Source organism: Solanum verrucosum, unplaced genomic scaffold (genome assembly GCF_900185275.1).
Source record: "Solanum verrucosum unplaced genomic scaffold, falcon-dt-bn FXZP01000091.1, whole genome shotgun sequence".
NCBI classification, from domain to species: domain Eukaryota; kingdom Viridiplantae; phylum Streptophyta; class Magnoliopsida; order Solanales; family Solanaceae; genus Solanum; species Solanum verrucosum.
The window spans coordinates 73,665-87,377 of record NW_026020358.1 but is presented as its reverse complement, the minus strand read 5'-3'; the positions used below and the strand labels follow the sequence as shown (position 1 = coordinate 87,377).

Sequence of the window (13,713 nt, the reverse complement as noted above, 5' to 3'; positions counted from 1 at the left end):
GCCAAGAGGATTGACAATGTAGCTTATGAATTGGAGCTACCACAAGAGTTAGCAACGGTTCATCCGGTATTTCACGTCTCTATGTTGAAGAAGTGCATGGGCGATCTGTCATTGATCATACCAACTGAAGCTATTGGGATCAAGGATAGCCTATCTTATGAAAAGATTCCGGTTCAGATTCTAGATCGTCAAGTTCGCAAGTTGAGGACTAAAGAAGTATCATCAGTCAAAGTCTTTTGGAGGAACCAATTTGTTGAGGAAGCTACTTAGGAAGCTAAAGAGGATACGAAGAAAAGATATCCACATCTCTTAGAGTCCGGGGAAAATGCAGACCAAGGTACTAATTTTCTTCTAGTACTCTTTAAATTATGAGTGAGCATGTTGTGTCGTTTGTTTGCATTTGCTTGTTGGGTGTTTGAACTTGATATTACTCCCTTAGCCTAGTAAGAGTAATCTCATTCAACGACGAATGTTCCCAAGGGGAAGATATTGTAACATCTCGAAATTTGAAATAACTAGGAGGAAGCTAATAATTGGAAATAGTCATTTTTGGAAAGAATGAAAATTTGTTTAAGTTAGGAAAAAGTTGAGTTTTGGTCAATTTCAAACAACCATAACTCCTAACTCAGGATGATTTATGTGTACTTCCAGATATGATTGGAAAGCACTTGGAATTATCTTTCCAATGCTGCCAAGTTTACACGATTTCGAGTTTGTATGAGTGAGTTATGACCTTTGGAAGTTGGGCTGTTCGAATAAGGAAATGCCCAATCCGGATTTTGGAAGGGTAATTTAGTCTTTTCCTTACCTAATTATTCGAATTTGTTTTTAGGAGATTAATTGGGGTAAAACCATATTTTGGTCAGTTTAGAAAAGTTAGAGTTCACGCTAGGGCTTGAAAAAAAGAGAAAAGAGGAGAAAGGAGAAGAGGAAGCAAGATTCGTCGATTTCGTCAAGGTTAGCTTGTGGATTTCGTCGAGGGTGATCCCTAAAAAGGTATGTGAGATCACATAGCATTGGGTTAGTTCACCCACGTGCCAATCATGATTCAATTCAGCAAAATATGTGTGATTTGAAAGTAAATCCTTTGAGTTCTTGATGAAATTCGTTTGAATTCTTGTGGGTTGTTTTGTTGAAGTTTCTTGCGATTTGATTCATGTTTCCGGGTGTAATTTCAGTTTGACTCTATCATATATTGAGGGTATAAATGATCCTAAGTGTTTGGGGAAAGAACCATTGAAGTTTAGAGGGTTTAGAGTTGAAAAACGGAGAAGAAAAATTGTCAGACACTTGGGGAAGGGGTGGGGAGTCGCGCCAGCCAACGCGCCCCAAAGTAGTCCTTGAATGTGGGGCTCTGGGGCAACGTCCCAGCCAGAGCTCCCCAACTTGGTCTCTGATTGTTGAGGGCTGGCGCCCCGCGCCTCTCAGAGCGCCAGGGACCCCAGTTCTCCCCATTCGTTCTCCACCTTTTCGTATGTGTTCTTTAGCAATGTACCTATGTTTTCTAGTTGATTCCAACACTCTAAGGTACATCTACACATCATGAAATCATACATAAACATGACATCATGAACTTTGAACCCAAAATCCATTCAAGGAAAGTTAGGATCCAAGTCAAGAGAAGTAAGAGTCAAGTCAAGAGAAGTTCTTAGAGTTTTCCAAAAGTCTTTTGCAAGCGTTTTAACTTTATTTTAAGACTTAAGTTTTGAGTTCAGTAAAGAGTAAAGTTGAAGTTCATTTCTTCAAAAGTATTTGGGGACTAAGTATTCCCAAAGAGATTAAAAATGTTTTCACATTTAAATAAGATCGGAAACTGAGATTTCCAAAGAGCCTTCGGGATAGTTTTCAGAAAAAGTAATCACTTTATAAATGAAGCAATAGGGGAAACTTTGATTTCTAAGATAGCCTTTGAGCTTAGTTTTTGAGCACTAATCTCAAATCACAGAAGAAGTATGTTTTTAAACATACGAGCTAGTATATTTTGGGAGTAGTATTGAGCACCGAATTGGGGGCGAGCATGAGTTCAAGTAACTCACGTCCCCATAAAACCATGTAGCCACCATGGGTAAAAAAGGGTCATACTCTTTAGATGAACCCTTTTCACAATAGACTAGTGGATCCATTTAGTAGTTCAGGTCCTATACCTCTGGCCGAGTATAGGATGCGCTGGCAGCGTGAGATAGATCGTTGTCTCATCACTATAGCTCTTATGTGATGGTAGTCGGTTAGAGAAACTCCCACAGAAGTTATTGTATTTTTATTTACATCAGGTTATTGTATTTTTGCATACATTTCAAAGTTATATTGTATCCTTTTATATACACATAGTTGACATCATGTTTTTAAATAACTTTTCTTTATATTGCACTTGTTTTAAACTGCTTTATATTGAAATGAGTTCAGTAAGTATTCATGAGTTGAGAAGAACCAAGGTAAGTGTCTTTCAGATTCCCGTTCAAGCCTATGTTGTTTTAGCATTCCAACTCGCATACTCGTACATTCAATGTACTAATGCCAGTTGGCCTGCATCTTCTTATGATGCAGACACAAGTAACTAAGATCGACATTCTAGCACACCGTTGATCCAGTGAGCAGTTCAGAGTCAGTCAGTGATCCTCCTTGCATTCCGGAGGATCTATTTTTCATTGCTTTCTAGTCAGTTCATTAGGATGTTGTGGGGTTTGTCCCAACATCCATCTCAGTTGTTTTAGAGGCTTCATAGACAGTCAAATGTTAGTCCTTTGAGTCTTTTCATTATCATTTCTTATTATTAAGACTTGGGTTGCCTCTTTTGGCCAAGTTGAATGTGTAATCTTTAAAACATTCTCAGTTATTTTATTATCTAGTTCAGTTAAGTTCATTGATCATTAAAGATTTGAATATTATCTTCTGCTGAGTTAAGTAAGTCAGGCCAAGGGTTCACTTGGGGCCATCAATGGCTTTCGATTGCCAGTCCCGCCCAGGGTGCAGGCTCGGGGCGTGACAATGCAATTACAATATTTTTTTTATCGGTAAATTAGATAGATCAATAAAAATTGATGCAACAAAGAGAATGAAATAACTCAACTTCAAACGAGAAGAGTATTGTGATAATTAATATGCACTCATTTTCATAGCCATAAAATATACTTTTGCAGCAACTCTTACTTGACAAGAAGTTCGATGATTTTTCGCTACACAAACTACAACTTGGTGTTCAGAATCTGAAAAGTTTCAAACTGTTGGAGAAAAAGTATTTGATCAAAAACTTGTTTGAAGAATCCAAACTACATTTAATAAGTACTCTTTCATTTTTAATTTATTTGTTGTACTTTTATTTTTATTCAATTTAATATAGAATGTTCTTTTTTCTTGGGGGTGAGGACGCATCTTTAAGACCACAAAGTTAGAAGACATTTTTATATATTCTACATATGATCCTTAAATTAAAAGTCTTCTTTATTTTTTAAAATTTCATATCAAATTAAAATTTAGACCAATCTATATCTATTTTTTTTTATCTTCTATATTATCTTAAAAGAATGAACTAATAACTTAAATGTTAAATTATTATAATACCCCCAACTTAAAACACCAAATGTAGTATATCTTCTATATTTTATAATGTATTATATTTATTTATATGTATTATATTATGTTAAAGGCGGACAACTTTTCACATTGAAGGGTTGTGACATTTTCGAAGAGTTATAACTTTTCTGATGAGTTGTGACCTTTTTGAAGAGTTGTGACTTTTCTAGAGTGTTGCGACTTTTTCGAAGAGTTGTGACTTTTCCGAAGGGTTGCTACTTTTCCGAAGAGTTATGACTTTTCCGATGACTTTTGACTTTTCTGAAGAGCTGTGACTTTTCTAAAGGATTGTGACTTCTTTTTCATAAGGCACCACAAGCAGTTTTTCATACACTACCCTTTGTCGGCTGTAAAAAGAGGAGCTTCATCAAATTTTAAAACTACATTTTAAAAAAGTATTATTATTATTATTATTATTATTATTATTATTATTATTATTATTATTAAAACACTCAATTTAGTATATCTTCTATATTCTTATGATAAGAAACAATATGCACATACTAATACTACACATTTTAACTATAAGTGGAGGGGTTTCCTCACAGTTTTAAACTACATTTTTTTATGTTTTCTATTCTTCTCTTCTTAAACCCTCAAGCTTGATTTACAAACGTTGACAATCTCAAAGTTCAGTAAAATTAGAACACTCCATAACATGAATGTTAAATTAATCTAATACTCTAGCTGAAACATTCAATTTAGTATATCTTTTATATTTTATATCAATATTTATTTATATTATATTATATTAAAAGTAAGAACACCTACAAAACAATAATAACAAAGTAATGCACTATGGGGAAGGGAGTAGAAAGTTTATTTAAGAGGTGTAACTAAGAGATTTTAAGAGTGACTAATTTTTTATTTAGCAATATTCATATTATTTTTAAAAATAGTGTGGTACATGGTTTGATTTTCACATGCAACGCACCTGCGTCAAAACTAGTATATATATATATATATATATATATATATATATATATATATCACCATGCTTTTTTTTATTATATATATATAAATAAGCATTTCGATAATAAACTTTCAAATGCATATAATTTTATTACAATCCATCAGTCAACAATAGTAGTGAATAATTATTCTTTAATATAATTCTTTCACATGATACAAACAATCACTTCACGCCGAGCATGAATTTTTATTTCTTGCAAAATTAAAAATGATGAGTCCTTTTTTTTTTTAATTTAACAAAAAGACAAACTTATAGGTCAACTTTTACATTTTAAAAACTATTTAAAATCACGATTTGAAATCTCAAATCATGTTTTTAGAAGAATTTGAGATTTGAATCATGATCACATACCTTATGTCCAAACGCTAATTTGAAATTATAACTTCGTGTCGCATATCCAAATGCATGCTAAGTATTCTTTGTAATTAACGATCAAACACAATTTTAACTTCGACTTTAAAAGTTTCAAATAAAAATAAGTATATTTTTTTTTATTTTCATGACCAAACACCCTAGTGAATTTGGGCCAAATCTACTGAGTTCGTTCAAATTCGTAACTAATATTGTAGCTCCGGAAAACATACATTTGGTCATTTGTTGTCTCAACTTCATTGGGCAGGCCACATAAATTAGAGTTAAGAATCCTTCGATATGTACACCCACGAGTAACAAGAAAAGTCCAAAGAGACATGAATCCCAAATTAAAGAGACAGACGAGTCCAATCAAAGCTTCTATAAAAGGGAAGCAAATATGCTACTAGTACATCAAATGATTATGTCCAAATCCATATAAAATCCAAGGCAATCACAAACACAAGAGATGGAAGAGAAAAAAGTTAAAAACTTTATTGGCTTTGGCATTTGTACTTTTGTAGGAGTTTAAGTTTAATATATACATTATATAAATATAAATAGTTTATTATTCTATCGAGTCATTCAAATTATATTTATGAGTAAGTTTTCTTGAAATATAGAGTCTGAAATCTTGAAAACAAGATATCGTATTTTTTAAAGGAATACGATTTTGGATCACTCATGTAATTAATAATAAATAAATAAATATGTAGTATTTGTAATATATTTAACTTGAATTAAAAGAAAAAGTCATAATAGTTAGGACTCATTATGAATCGGTGTCTTATGTCTGTTGAATAAGTAGGAATCTTTCTTATACAAATTTTATAAAGTTTTAGTGAAAATTCTTGTGAAAATTTATTCTTCGAAAAGTGAACAATTTTGTGACAAGGTAAGATTCATAGATTCTTCGGTGTAGTTGCCTGTCACACTGAGTCAAAAATAATCTTTAGCGACAATTAATTAACGGCAATAGCTCAATTGCCGCTAAATATGTATTTTTAGCGGCAATTAACACTCTTTGTATATGTCCCTAAAGCCTTTAGCGACACTGAATCTAATGACACTTAATTAATGCCGGTAAAAACTTTAGCACTGTTTATTAATGTGTTTATTTATTGCCGTTAAAAGTTGTTTTTATTATAGTGTCAACATCGTTCTTTCTCCCCATCTGTGTTTATATACATGTGATCATACTATTAAACTAGTGAAACAAATTTAATAATCCTGAAAACGATATGTTTGATTAGATTCTTCACCTACTACAATAGATAAAAGATGATTCACTAGAGTAAAAATTATTTACTTTTATAATGTTTATTACCTAAAACTCTTTGGCAATAAGTTCGAGGAAGAAATGGGGCGGAATCTTGTGGCCATAAAGGGGCATTGATTTACTTAATTTTGCATGCATGAGACATTAATTTGGAAAAGCTCTATATGTATATGGGAGGGCCACCTTGGGAAAGTCGTTTATACTATGAAAGAAAGTTGTAGAGGATGAAGGGTAGAAATAGGTAGTTTCCTTGTTTAGCAAACTCTTGAATAGTCCCATCAATAAAAAGACACAAACTTTCCTCTCCTAAGCTGCCTCAAAAGATCACTATGAAAGTGACTTGTGATTGTAGCACTGGTCATTTTCAACTTTCTTTCTTTAATATTATGGCACCCACAAACATGGAAAAAAGGGTTAGTAGATGTAATTAGGATGGATATCAATAAGTATAAATTATCTAGTCTTAATACATAAATATATGTCCTTTTAACTTATATCGGCTAAGTTCACGAGTGGGAGATAAGCGGACTCGAACCGCTGACATCCGCCGCAGGGTAAACCACCGCCTCTCAGGTCTCCCGACTGATTCTACCATAGAGGCCAACGATAGACAATAACTCCCCCCGAACACACAGCTTACAACTTTCATCGTACTGTACAAATAGACATTTAAACTTGTATAAAATTGAATAAATAGATACACACATCCTAAGTGGCTACTTTGTGTCATACGTGTATTATATATGTCACGTAGGACACATACATGTGCGCTACTTATTCAACTTTATACAAGTTATGTTTAAGTGCATACTTGAAAATACCCAAAGTTGGAGAGCATAAATACCAGGTGAAGCCAAGTTAAATGACATATTTATGCATTATGCCAATTATCTAAGATCATAAATAATGGAGTTTTAAAATTATATGTCTCTAGTTAAAGCTTTAGGGATGTAGTTGTTTTTAATAATGAACATTTTATGTTTTAAAATGAGACTTTTCTACAGACGTTTGAATTAGTCGATTTTCAAAATGAATACGGAACAAGTGTGATGATCAGAGGCATAAGCATAACATTGTTTAATTGATCATCCATTCGTGCATTCATTTAACTTCTGTCTTGTCCTTGTTGTTTGTTTATATGATCCCTTTATTCGTCCTTGGAATTATCGTATAGTATTCCTATATATTAACTTCCTCTTTATTCAATTTAAGTTGTTGGAGAAATTCTTAATTAGAGTATTTTATCTCTTTTATTGAGTTTAAAACGAATCAAATTTGAATTAGTTGAATCAGTAAATACCACATGCCATCAGAGTGAAGAAAAATGTCAAGACGAGATGCATGAATTTTGAAAGTGTTTGCCCTTAAAATGGTGCAATTAAATATGTAGACATGATTTAAGGAAACACAATGACCAAAATACATGATTTACATGTTAGGGTTTTGCCCTGATTTTCTTACCATAATTTAAGATTTATTTTTCCTTAAAGAAAAGATAAAACATTACATAAATGTTTTTACTTTTCTTGAAAGGAAAATATAATATTCTTTCATATTTGGTTTATTCTCTCCTTTTAGGACTCTTTTTCTAGTAAGAAAAAGTTTTAGGACTCTATAAATATAAGTTTGTTTCTTCTAACACAAAAACAATTATATCCACAATGTAGTCGTTTAAGGTTCTTGTTTATGGGGAGATTTATTCTCTCTAAAGTTTCAATGTTTTTCTTTATATTAGTTTTCATATAATAATAATATTAGTTTTTAGTATAAGTTTTTGTTATCTGATTTATCAACTATATGATTTGCAAATTGTAAGCTTCCGCATGACTCCCAATCACCCTTCACAACCCAACAAGTGGTATCAGAGCACATGGTTCAATGATCCAATGGTTCAACAAGATTGAAGAAAAGTTCAAGTGGTTTCAAATCAATTTGCAACAAATTTGATGATAATGAATATTTTTGTGCTACTACATGTGGAGAAAAAAATTCAAATATATTTTCAACAATATCCTGCTGCTCCATCGTTTAAAACAAAATCAATTTTCAACTCATGTTTATTTTAGAGCATGAGCTCCAACTTTCAACCCCTGCAAACTTTAATGCTCGGACTCCACTTTTAACTCATGCATCTTATTTTTAACGCATGAGCTCCACTTTCAACTCATGCGTAATACTTTTAACGCATGAGCTCCACTTTCAACCTTGTTCATCACTTTTAACACAGGGCTCCAATTTTAACCCATATCAATTTTTAAATCATGGTAAGCAGCAGCGATACATGAAGATTTTGTGAAGAACAAGATTATCATGCAATGAAGAAGACAGATCAAGCTTTATCAAGAAAATCCAGCCAAAAGGGGAGATTTGTTAGGGTTTTGCCCTGATTTTCTTACCATAATTTAAGATTTATTTTTCCTTAAAGAAAAGACAAAACATTACATAAATGTTTTTACTTTTCTTGAAAGGAAAATATAATATTCTTTCATATTTGATTTATTCTCTCCTTTTAGGACTCTTTTTCTAGTAAGAAAAAGTTTTAGGACTCTATAAATATAAGTTTGTTTCTTCTAACACAAAAACAATAATATCCACAATGTAGTCGTTTAAGATTCTTGTTTATGGGGAGATTTATTCTCTCTAAAGTTTCAATGTTTTTCTTTATATGAGTTTTTAATATAAGTTTTTGTTATCTGATTTATCAACTATATGATTTGCAAATTGTAAGCTTCCGCATGACGTCCAATCACCCTTCACAACCCAACATTACATAATATAACTTGCTTAATTAATATGAACAAAGCTAAGGAGTATGAAATAAAATAGAATAAATCAGTAAAGTAAAAGAATAGAAATAGCATAAGGTCCGATTCTAAGAAGCTTGTAATGTTATTAGATTAAATTGACTTATAATATTAGGTAAATCTCCATATCAAACTTGATGTATCAATATATATATATAAGAAAACCAAAATCACAACAATATTAATTTCTTTGATGTTAGTGGAAATTTATTTGCCCTAAATATCAAAAGAAACAAAATATAGTATAGGTTGATTAGATAAGCTTTTATTTGATAGGAGTGGCAAAGGGAAAAGCTTTACATAAAGATGCTGCACAGTATCTGTTGAAATCTGAAGGGACAATTAAAATTTATTAAATTCAAAGAATCAGAGTAGTACTATAAGAATTATTGCATATCCAATGTATTGTCTTCTTGTGATTAAATTACCTATCTTTCAAGCTAAATTCAAAATGTCCTTTTGTTAGAATGACAGTTTTTTTTGGTTGTTCGGTGTTCGATATCTGCATTATAATTTAACTTGGTTCGAATATTATAAGGCTCATTTTTAGGAGAGGCACTCCCTATACATTTTTTTTTATTCTCAAAAACTTAAAATTAAGACGTCTAATTGAGATTGAAGCATCCCACTACAACTCTATGGTTACATAATACCAATTATTGCTTGCTTATACTTGTCATATAAATTCATTTAATTTATATTTAAAAAGTGATAAAATGGTCCTTTATGTTCGAGAGTAGGTTAAAATAGTTTCTTTTAAGTATTCGCTGAATAATTTTGGTCTTTTAAGTGTATACAAAAATTAATTATTTTAGTCTCTATCAAACATTTAGCGATTTGTGTTTACTAAATTTGACAAAAACAGTAAAACAAATATTTTAATTATAAACATCAAAAAAATCACATCAAATCCTAAAATATGCAATACAAAAAATTGTATTAGACACTAGAAATATATTTTTATAAAAAATAACACAAATTACATCTCAAAAAGTTGGATCAGATTTTTAAAAAACTACAAAAAGTATACTTCTAGGCTCTAAATATGAGTTCTTTTTCATAGTTTTTCTAGATCATTTTTGTCATTTTTTCTCAAAATCAATTTAATTTATATTTAAAAAGTCAAATTGCTTTATCCACACTTCCATCAGCATCTATAAGAAAGAGATTGCCATTTTCTTCCTAAATCAAGGACACTGACATTAATTCAGACACTTGCATAACACATCATATAATACCAAGAACCTTTGGTGAATAACCTAAAGATATAATTCCATATTATAATGTTGTCACAAGAATTATCATGCTTCTTGACATTATCATATATTATGTATTTATTGATTTGATATAAATATTAAGTGCATATAATTTATTTTTTAAAATCGCAAAACCAATGTGTACACTTCATCTTTATCAAGTTAATTAAACATTATTGCATGCTATTTATTTTTTGTGTCTCAAACAAATATGATACTATCCATGGTAGGACCAATTTTTGAAAAGACATACTCACCATTAGAAGAATTATATATATATTCTTGGTCTGTTTCTTTTGTGATAATCCTAATACTTCCGCGTTTAATTTATGTGATATATTTTTTATTATTATATATTGAAAAAAATTAACATACTTTTACATGTAAAAATAATTTAATTTTAGTTTTCCAATTAATTATTAATAAGAAGCTTTCATAGTCACATGAATGTGTGATTTATTTAAGCTCAAGAGTTTCAAAAAAATATAATTTAACATCTAAATGATATAGAAAGTTTAAGATTACACATTCTAATTTTTTCTTAAACTAGGTGTTAATTCAAATTATTACTCTCTTCGTGAATCCACTTTTATTTGTTCATTATATTACAAAATAGATATTTCCTTTTACTTATAATTTAAAAACTCAATAAATGATTTATAATTCCTAATTTGTTCTTATTATAAACTATAATCTTTTTTCCGAAATATTGACTATATATAAATGATGGTTTAATAAAATTGACGCTATATTTATTATTTCTTAAAAAATATGTCAATTTAATACTGGACGAGTAAAAAATGAATATCTATTTTTAAGGGATAGTCCAAAAGCATCAATCTAGCTGGATACAAACCCAAAAACCCTATATGATTTGCCTTGTATTTTACTCTCATCTTTGAACTATTTATATATATACTCTTCAAAGTCCAAAAATATATACTTATCTACTTATATATATGTCTTCCTCTTCTCCTAATTCCTCTTGTCTCAACTTATTGGAATCTGCTGATCATAAAATTAACTCCATGGATCCTTCTGAACATCTTTGCTATGTCCGTTGCAGCTTCTGTAACATTATTCTTGCGGTACGTACTATTATTATTTTATTTAACAGACATATCTCGTTGAATCAGTCTTTTTTCCTAGTAAAGGGAAATGGAATAGAAAGACATGAAAGTTCAATAGAAAGCTACTATGATTGTTTCCTTCTTATATATGATTTGACTTTTATAATATATAGCATAAGATAAGAGATAACAAATCTATTTTGTCAAATCACATGCTATATATACAACATAGTTATATGTATAACGATCATTTCTCTCATTCTTCACTTTTCAACATTCTATTTTTCATCATATATACACAATACACGTGCAAATGCAACACACTCATATTGTCAATATTTTGTGTTTTTTTTTTTGGATTTAAATTTTTATATATTGACAATGTAAATATACTAACAACGTCATTTAAAAATAGTATTTAAAAGATAAATACTCATAATAAATGAAATTAGTAACATGTTGTAGAGGTTAGTCATACGTAGTGACGAAACTAAAATTTAAAATACAATGAAACTAAGATGATTCAACAGCTACTATATATACATATAAAAATATTTTTAAACTTTTTATATATAATTTTATTTTTTATACTATCGATGAATATAATTTTTAAGCTATATATGTTTTTTGGGGTTATAACTTATATGTAGGTGGGAATTCCATGCAAGAAGCTGTTGGATACTGTGACAGTGAAATGTGGGCATTGTGGTAATCTTTCCTTTTTAAGCAGTAGACCTCCACTTCAACCACAATTTTATGATCACCAACCCATTCATCAGGTAATTAATATTAAATTAATTTATTTAGTTTACTTTCCATTTTTATTGATTTTCTCAAAAAAAAAATGTATGTATTTTTTTTTGTTTAAGCATCAAGATTTGTTCAACAATTTCAAGAAGGGACAGTCTTCATCTTCAAGTGAACCATCATCTCCAAAGGCACCTTTTGTTGTAAAACGTAAGCATATATATATATATATATATATATATATATATATATATATATAATTTGTCTTCCTTTTGTCTATTTGTTGGGTTGATTATAATAATGTATAGTTGACATTTAAATTTTTTATCTTATTGTATACAAAAGTTTTTAAACTATATTTTTTGTAACATAATAAAGAATCACTCAACTTTACTTAAATAGAGTCGAAAATGTCACTATATTCTTGTCATTGAACTTCGCCCCAAAAGCACACCAATTAATTTACTAAACAATTTATTTTTTAAGTTATTCAACTTTGCCTAAGAATTACTAGAAAATAAGAAATTAGCGATTGATAAAATTATGTAGTTAAACAACAAATAATTTGTGCCGATTTAATTTAGTTATGAATTAACAATGAATTATAAGAAAATCTAATTAGTTAAGAGCTATTTAGCATTAAATTAATTGGAGATTATCAACAAATTCGATAATTAAGTAATTTGTTTTTAGTAATGAAATATCATATAAATAGATTCTCTTTTATCTCCTTATAATGACTTGCTATAATATTTAGGTAAAGCTGAGTGATTTTTTTTCATTTTAAAAAAAATAATATCATAATTTTTGTGATATTCTTTTCTGTTACAAAATATAATAAAATGACTATAACTATAATAAAGTAAAAATTAAGTGATCATCGATAAAAATCAACCTCTCTGTTTAGCTTATAATATAAATTACTGATTATGATATTATTTTTTGTTACTATGTTTGAAGCTCCTGAGAAGAAGCACAGGCTACCATCGGCCTACAATCGGTTCATGAAGTAAAACATCCTCTTCTTTTCTTTTTTCATTCAGTTAGTTTTTTTTAAATGCTCATAAATTATATTCCCTCCGTCTCAAAAATATTTTTCATTTTAAAAAAATTCTCAAAATAATTGTCATTTTAGAATTTCAAGACAAATTATTATTTTCTTACTATTTAATCCATAATAGTAATTGTTTTTCAAAATTACAAACACCACAATTCTGACACATAAATACAGTAAATATATAAATGAAAATAGATTATAAATTGTCAAATATCTCTTCTAATCAATATTGCATGTAAATAAAAAATATAAAAAATATGACAAGTTTTTTGACACGTGGGAGTATATGTTAAATCCTGTAATCATTATTATTTATTAAAAAAATTATTCTTAATTTATTTGATTATTATAAAGGGATGAGATACAGCGTATTAAAACAGCACATCCAGAGATTCCACACAGAGAAGCTTTCAGTGCAGCAGCTAAAAATGTGAGTTAAATGAATTATTTTTTAAAAATTTAAGTTTACTGTATTTATTATTTTTTCAAGCACATGTATAATTATATAAAGTAATATAATATAATATAATATAATATAATAATTTCTTGTTATAGTGGGCTAGGTACATTCCAAATACTCCAAATGGGACCTTGGCTGAGAAGTGA

The 13,713-nt window shown here is 29.6% G+C and overlaps 1 protein-coding gene across 1 annotated transcript; it reads left to right on the top strand.

Moving 5' to 3' along the window:
* Positions 1-11,151: 11,151 nt before the first annotated feature.
* LOC125837747 (protein CRABS CLAW-like) lies at positions 11,152-13,713 on the top strand. Its single transcript, XM_049516821.1, has 6 exons — positions 11,152-11,321; positions 11,954-12,082; positions 12,173-12,260; positions 13,011-13,059; positions 13,462-13,537; positions 13,663-13,713. Exons 1-6 carry the CDS (start codon positions 11,193-11,195, stop codon positions 13,711-13,713), a joined length of 522 nt encoding a protein of 173 aa, XP_049372778.1. The 5' UTR covers positions 11,152-11,192.

What these genes read in the sequence shown, in the direction of transcription:
- LOC125837747 (XM_049516821.1), top strand. Translation starts at nt 11,193, where the DNA reads ATGTCTTCCTCTTCTCCTAATTCCTCTTGTCTCAACTTATTGGAATCT. An exon ending in ATCACCAACCCATTCATCAG is followed by an intron (nt 12,083 to 12,172) that starts GTAATTAATATT and finishes TTTTTGTTTAAG; the next exon opens with CATCAAGATTTGTTCAACAA. An exon ending in GCCTACAATCGGTTCATGAA is followed by an intron (nt 13,060 to 13,461) that starts GTAAAACATCCT and finishes ATTATTATAAAG; the next exon opens with GGATGAGATACAGCGTATTA.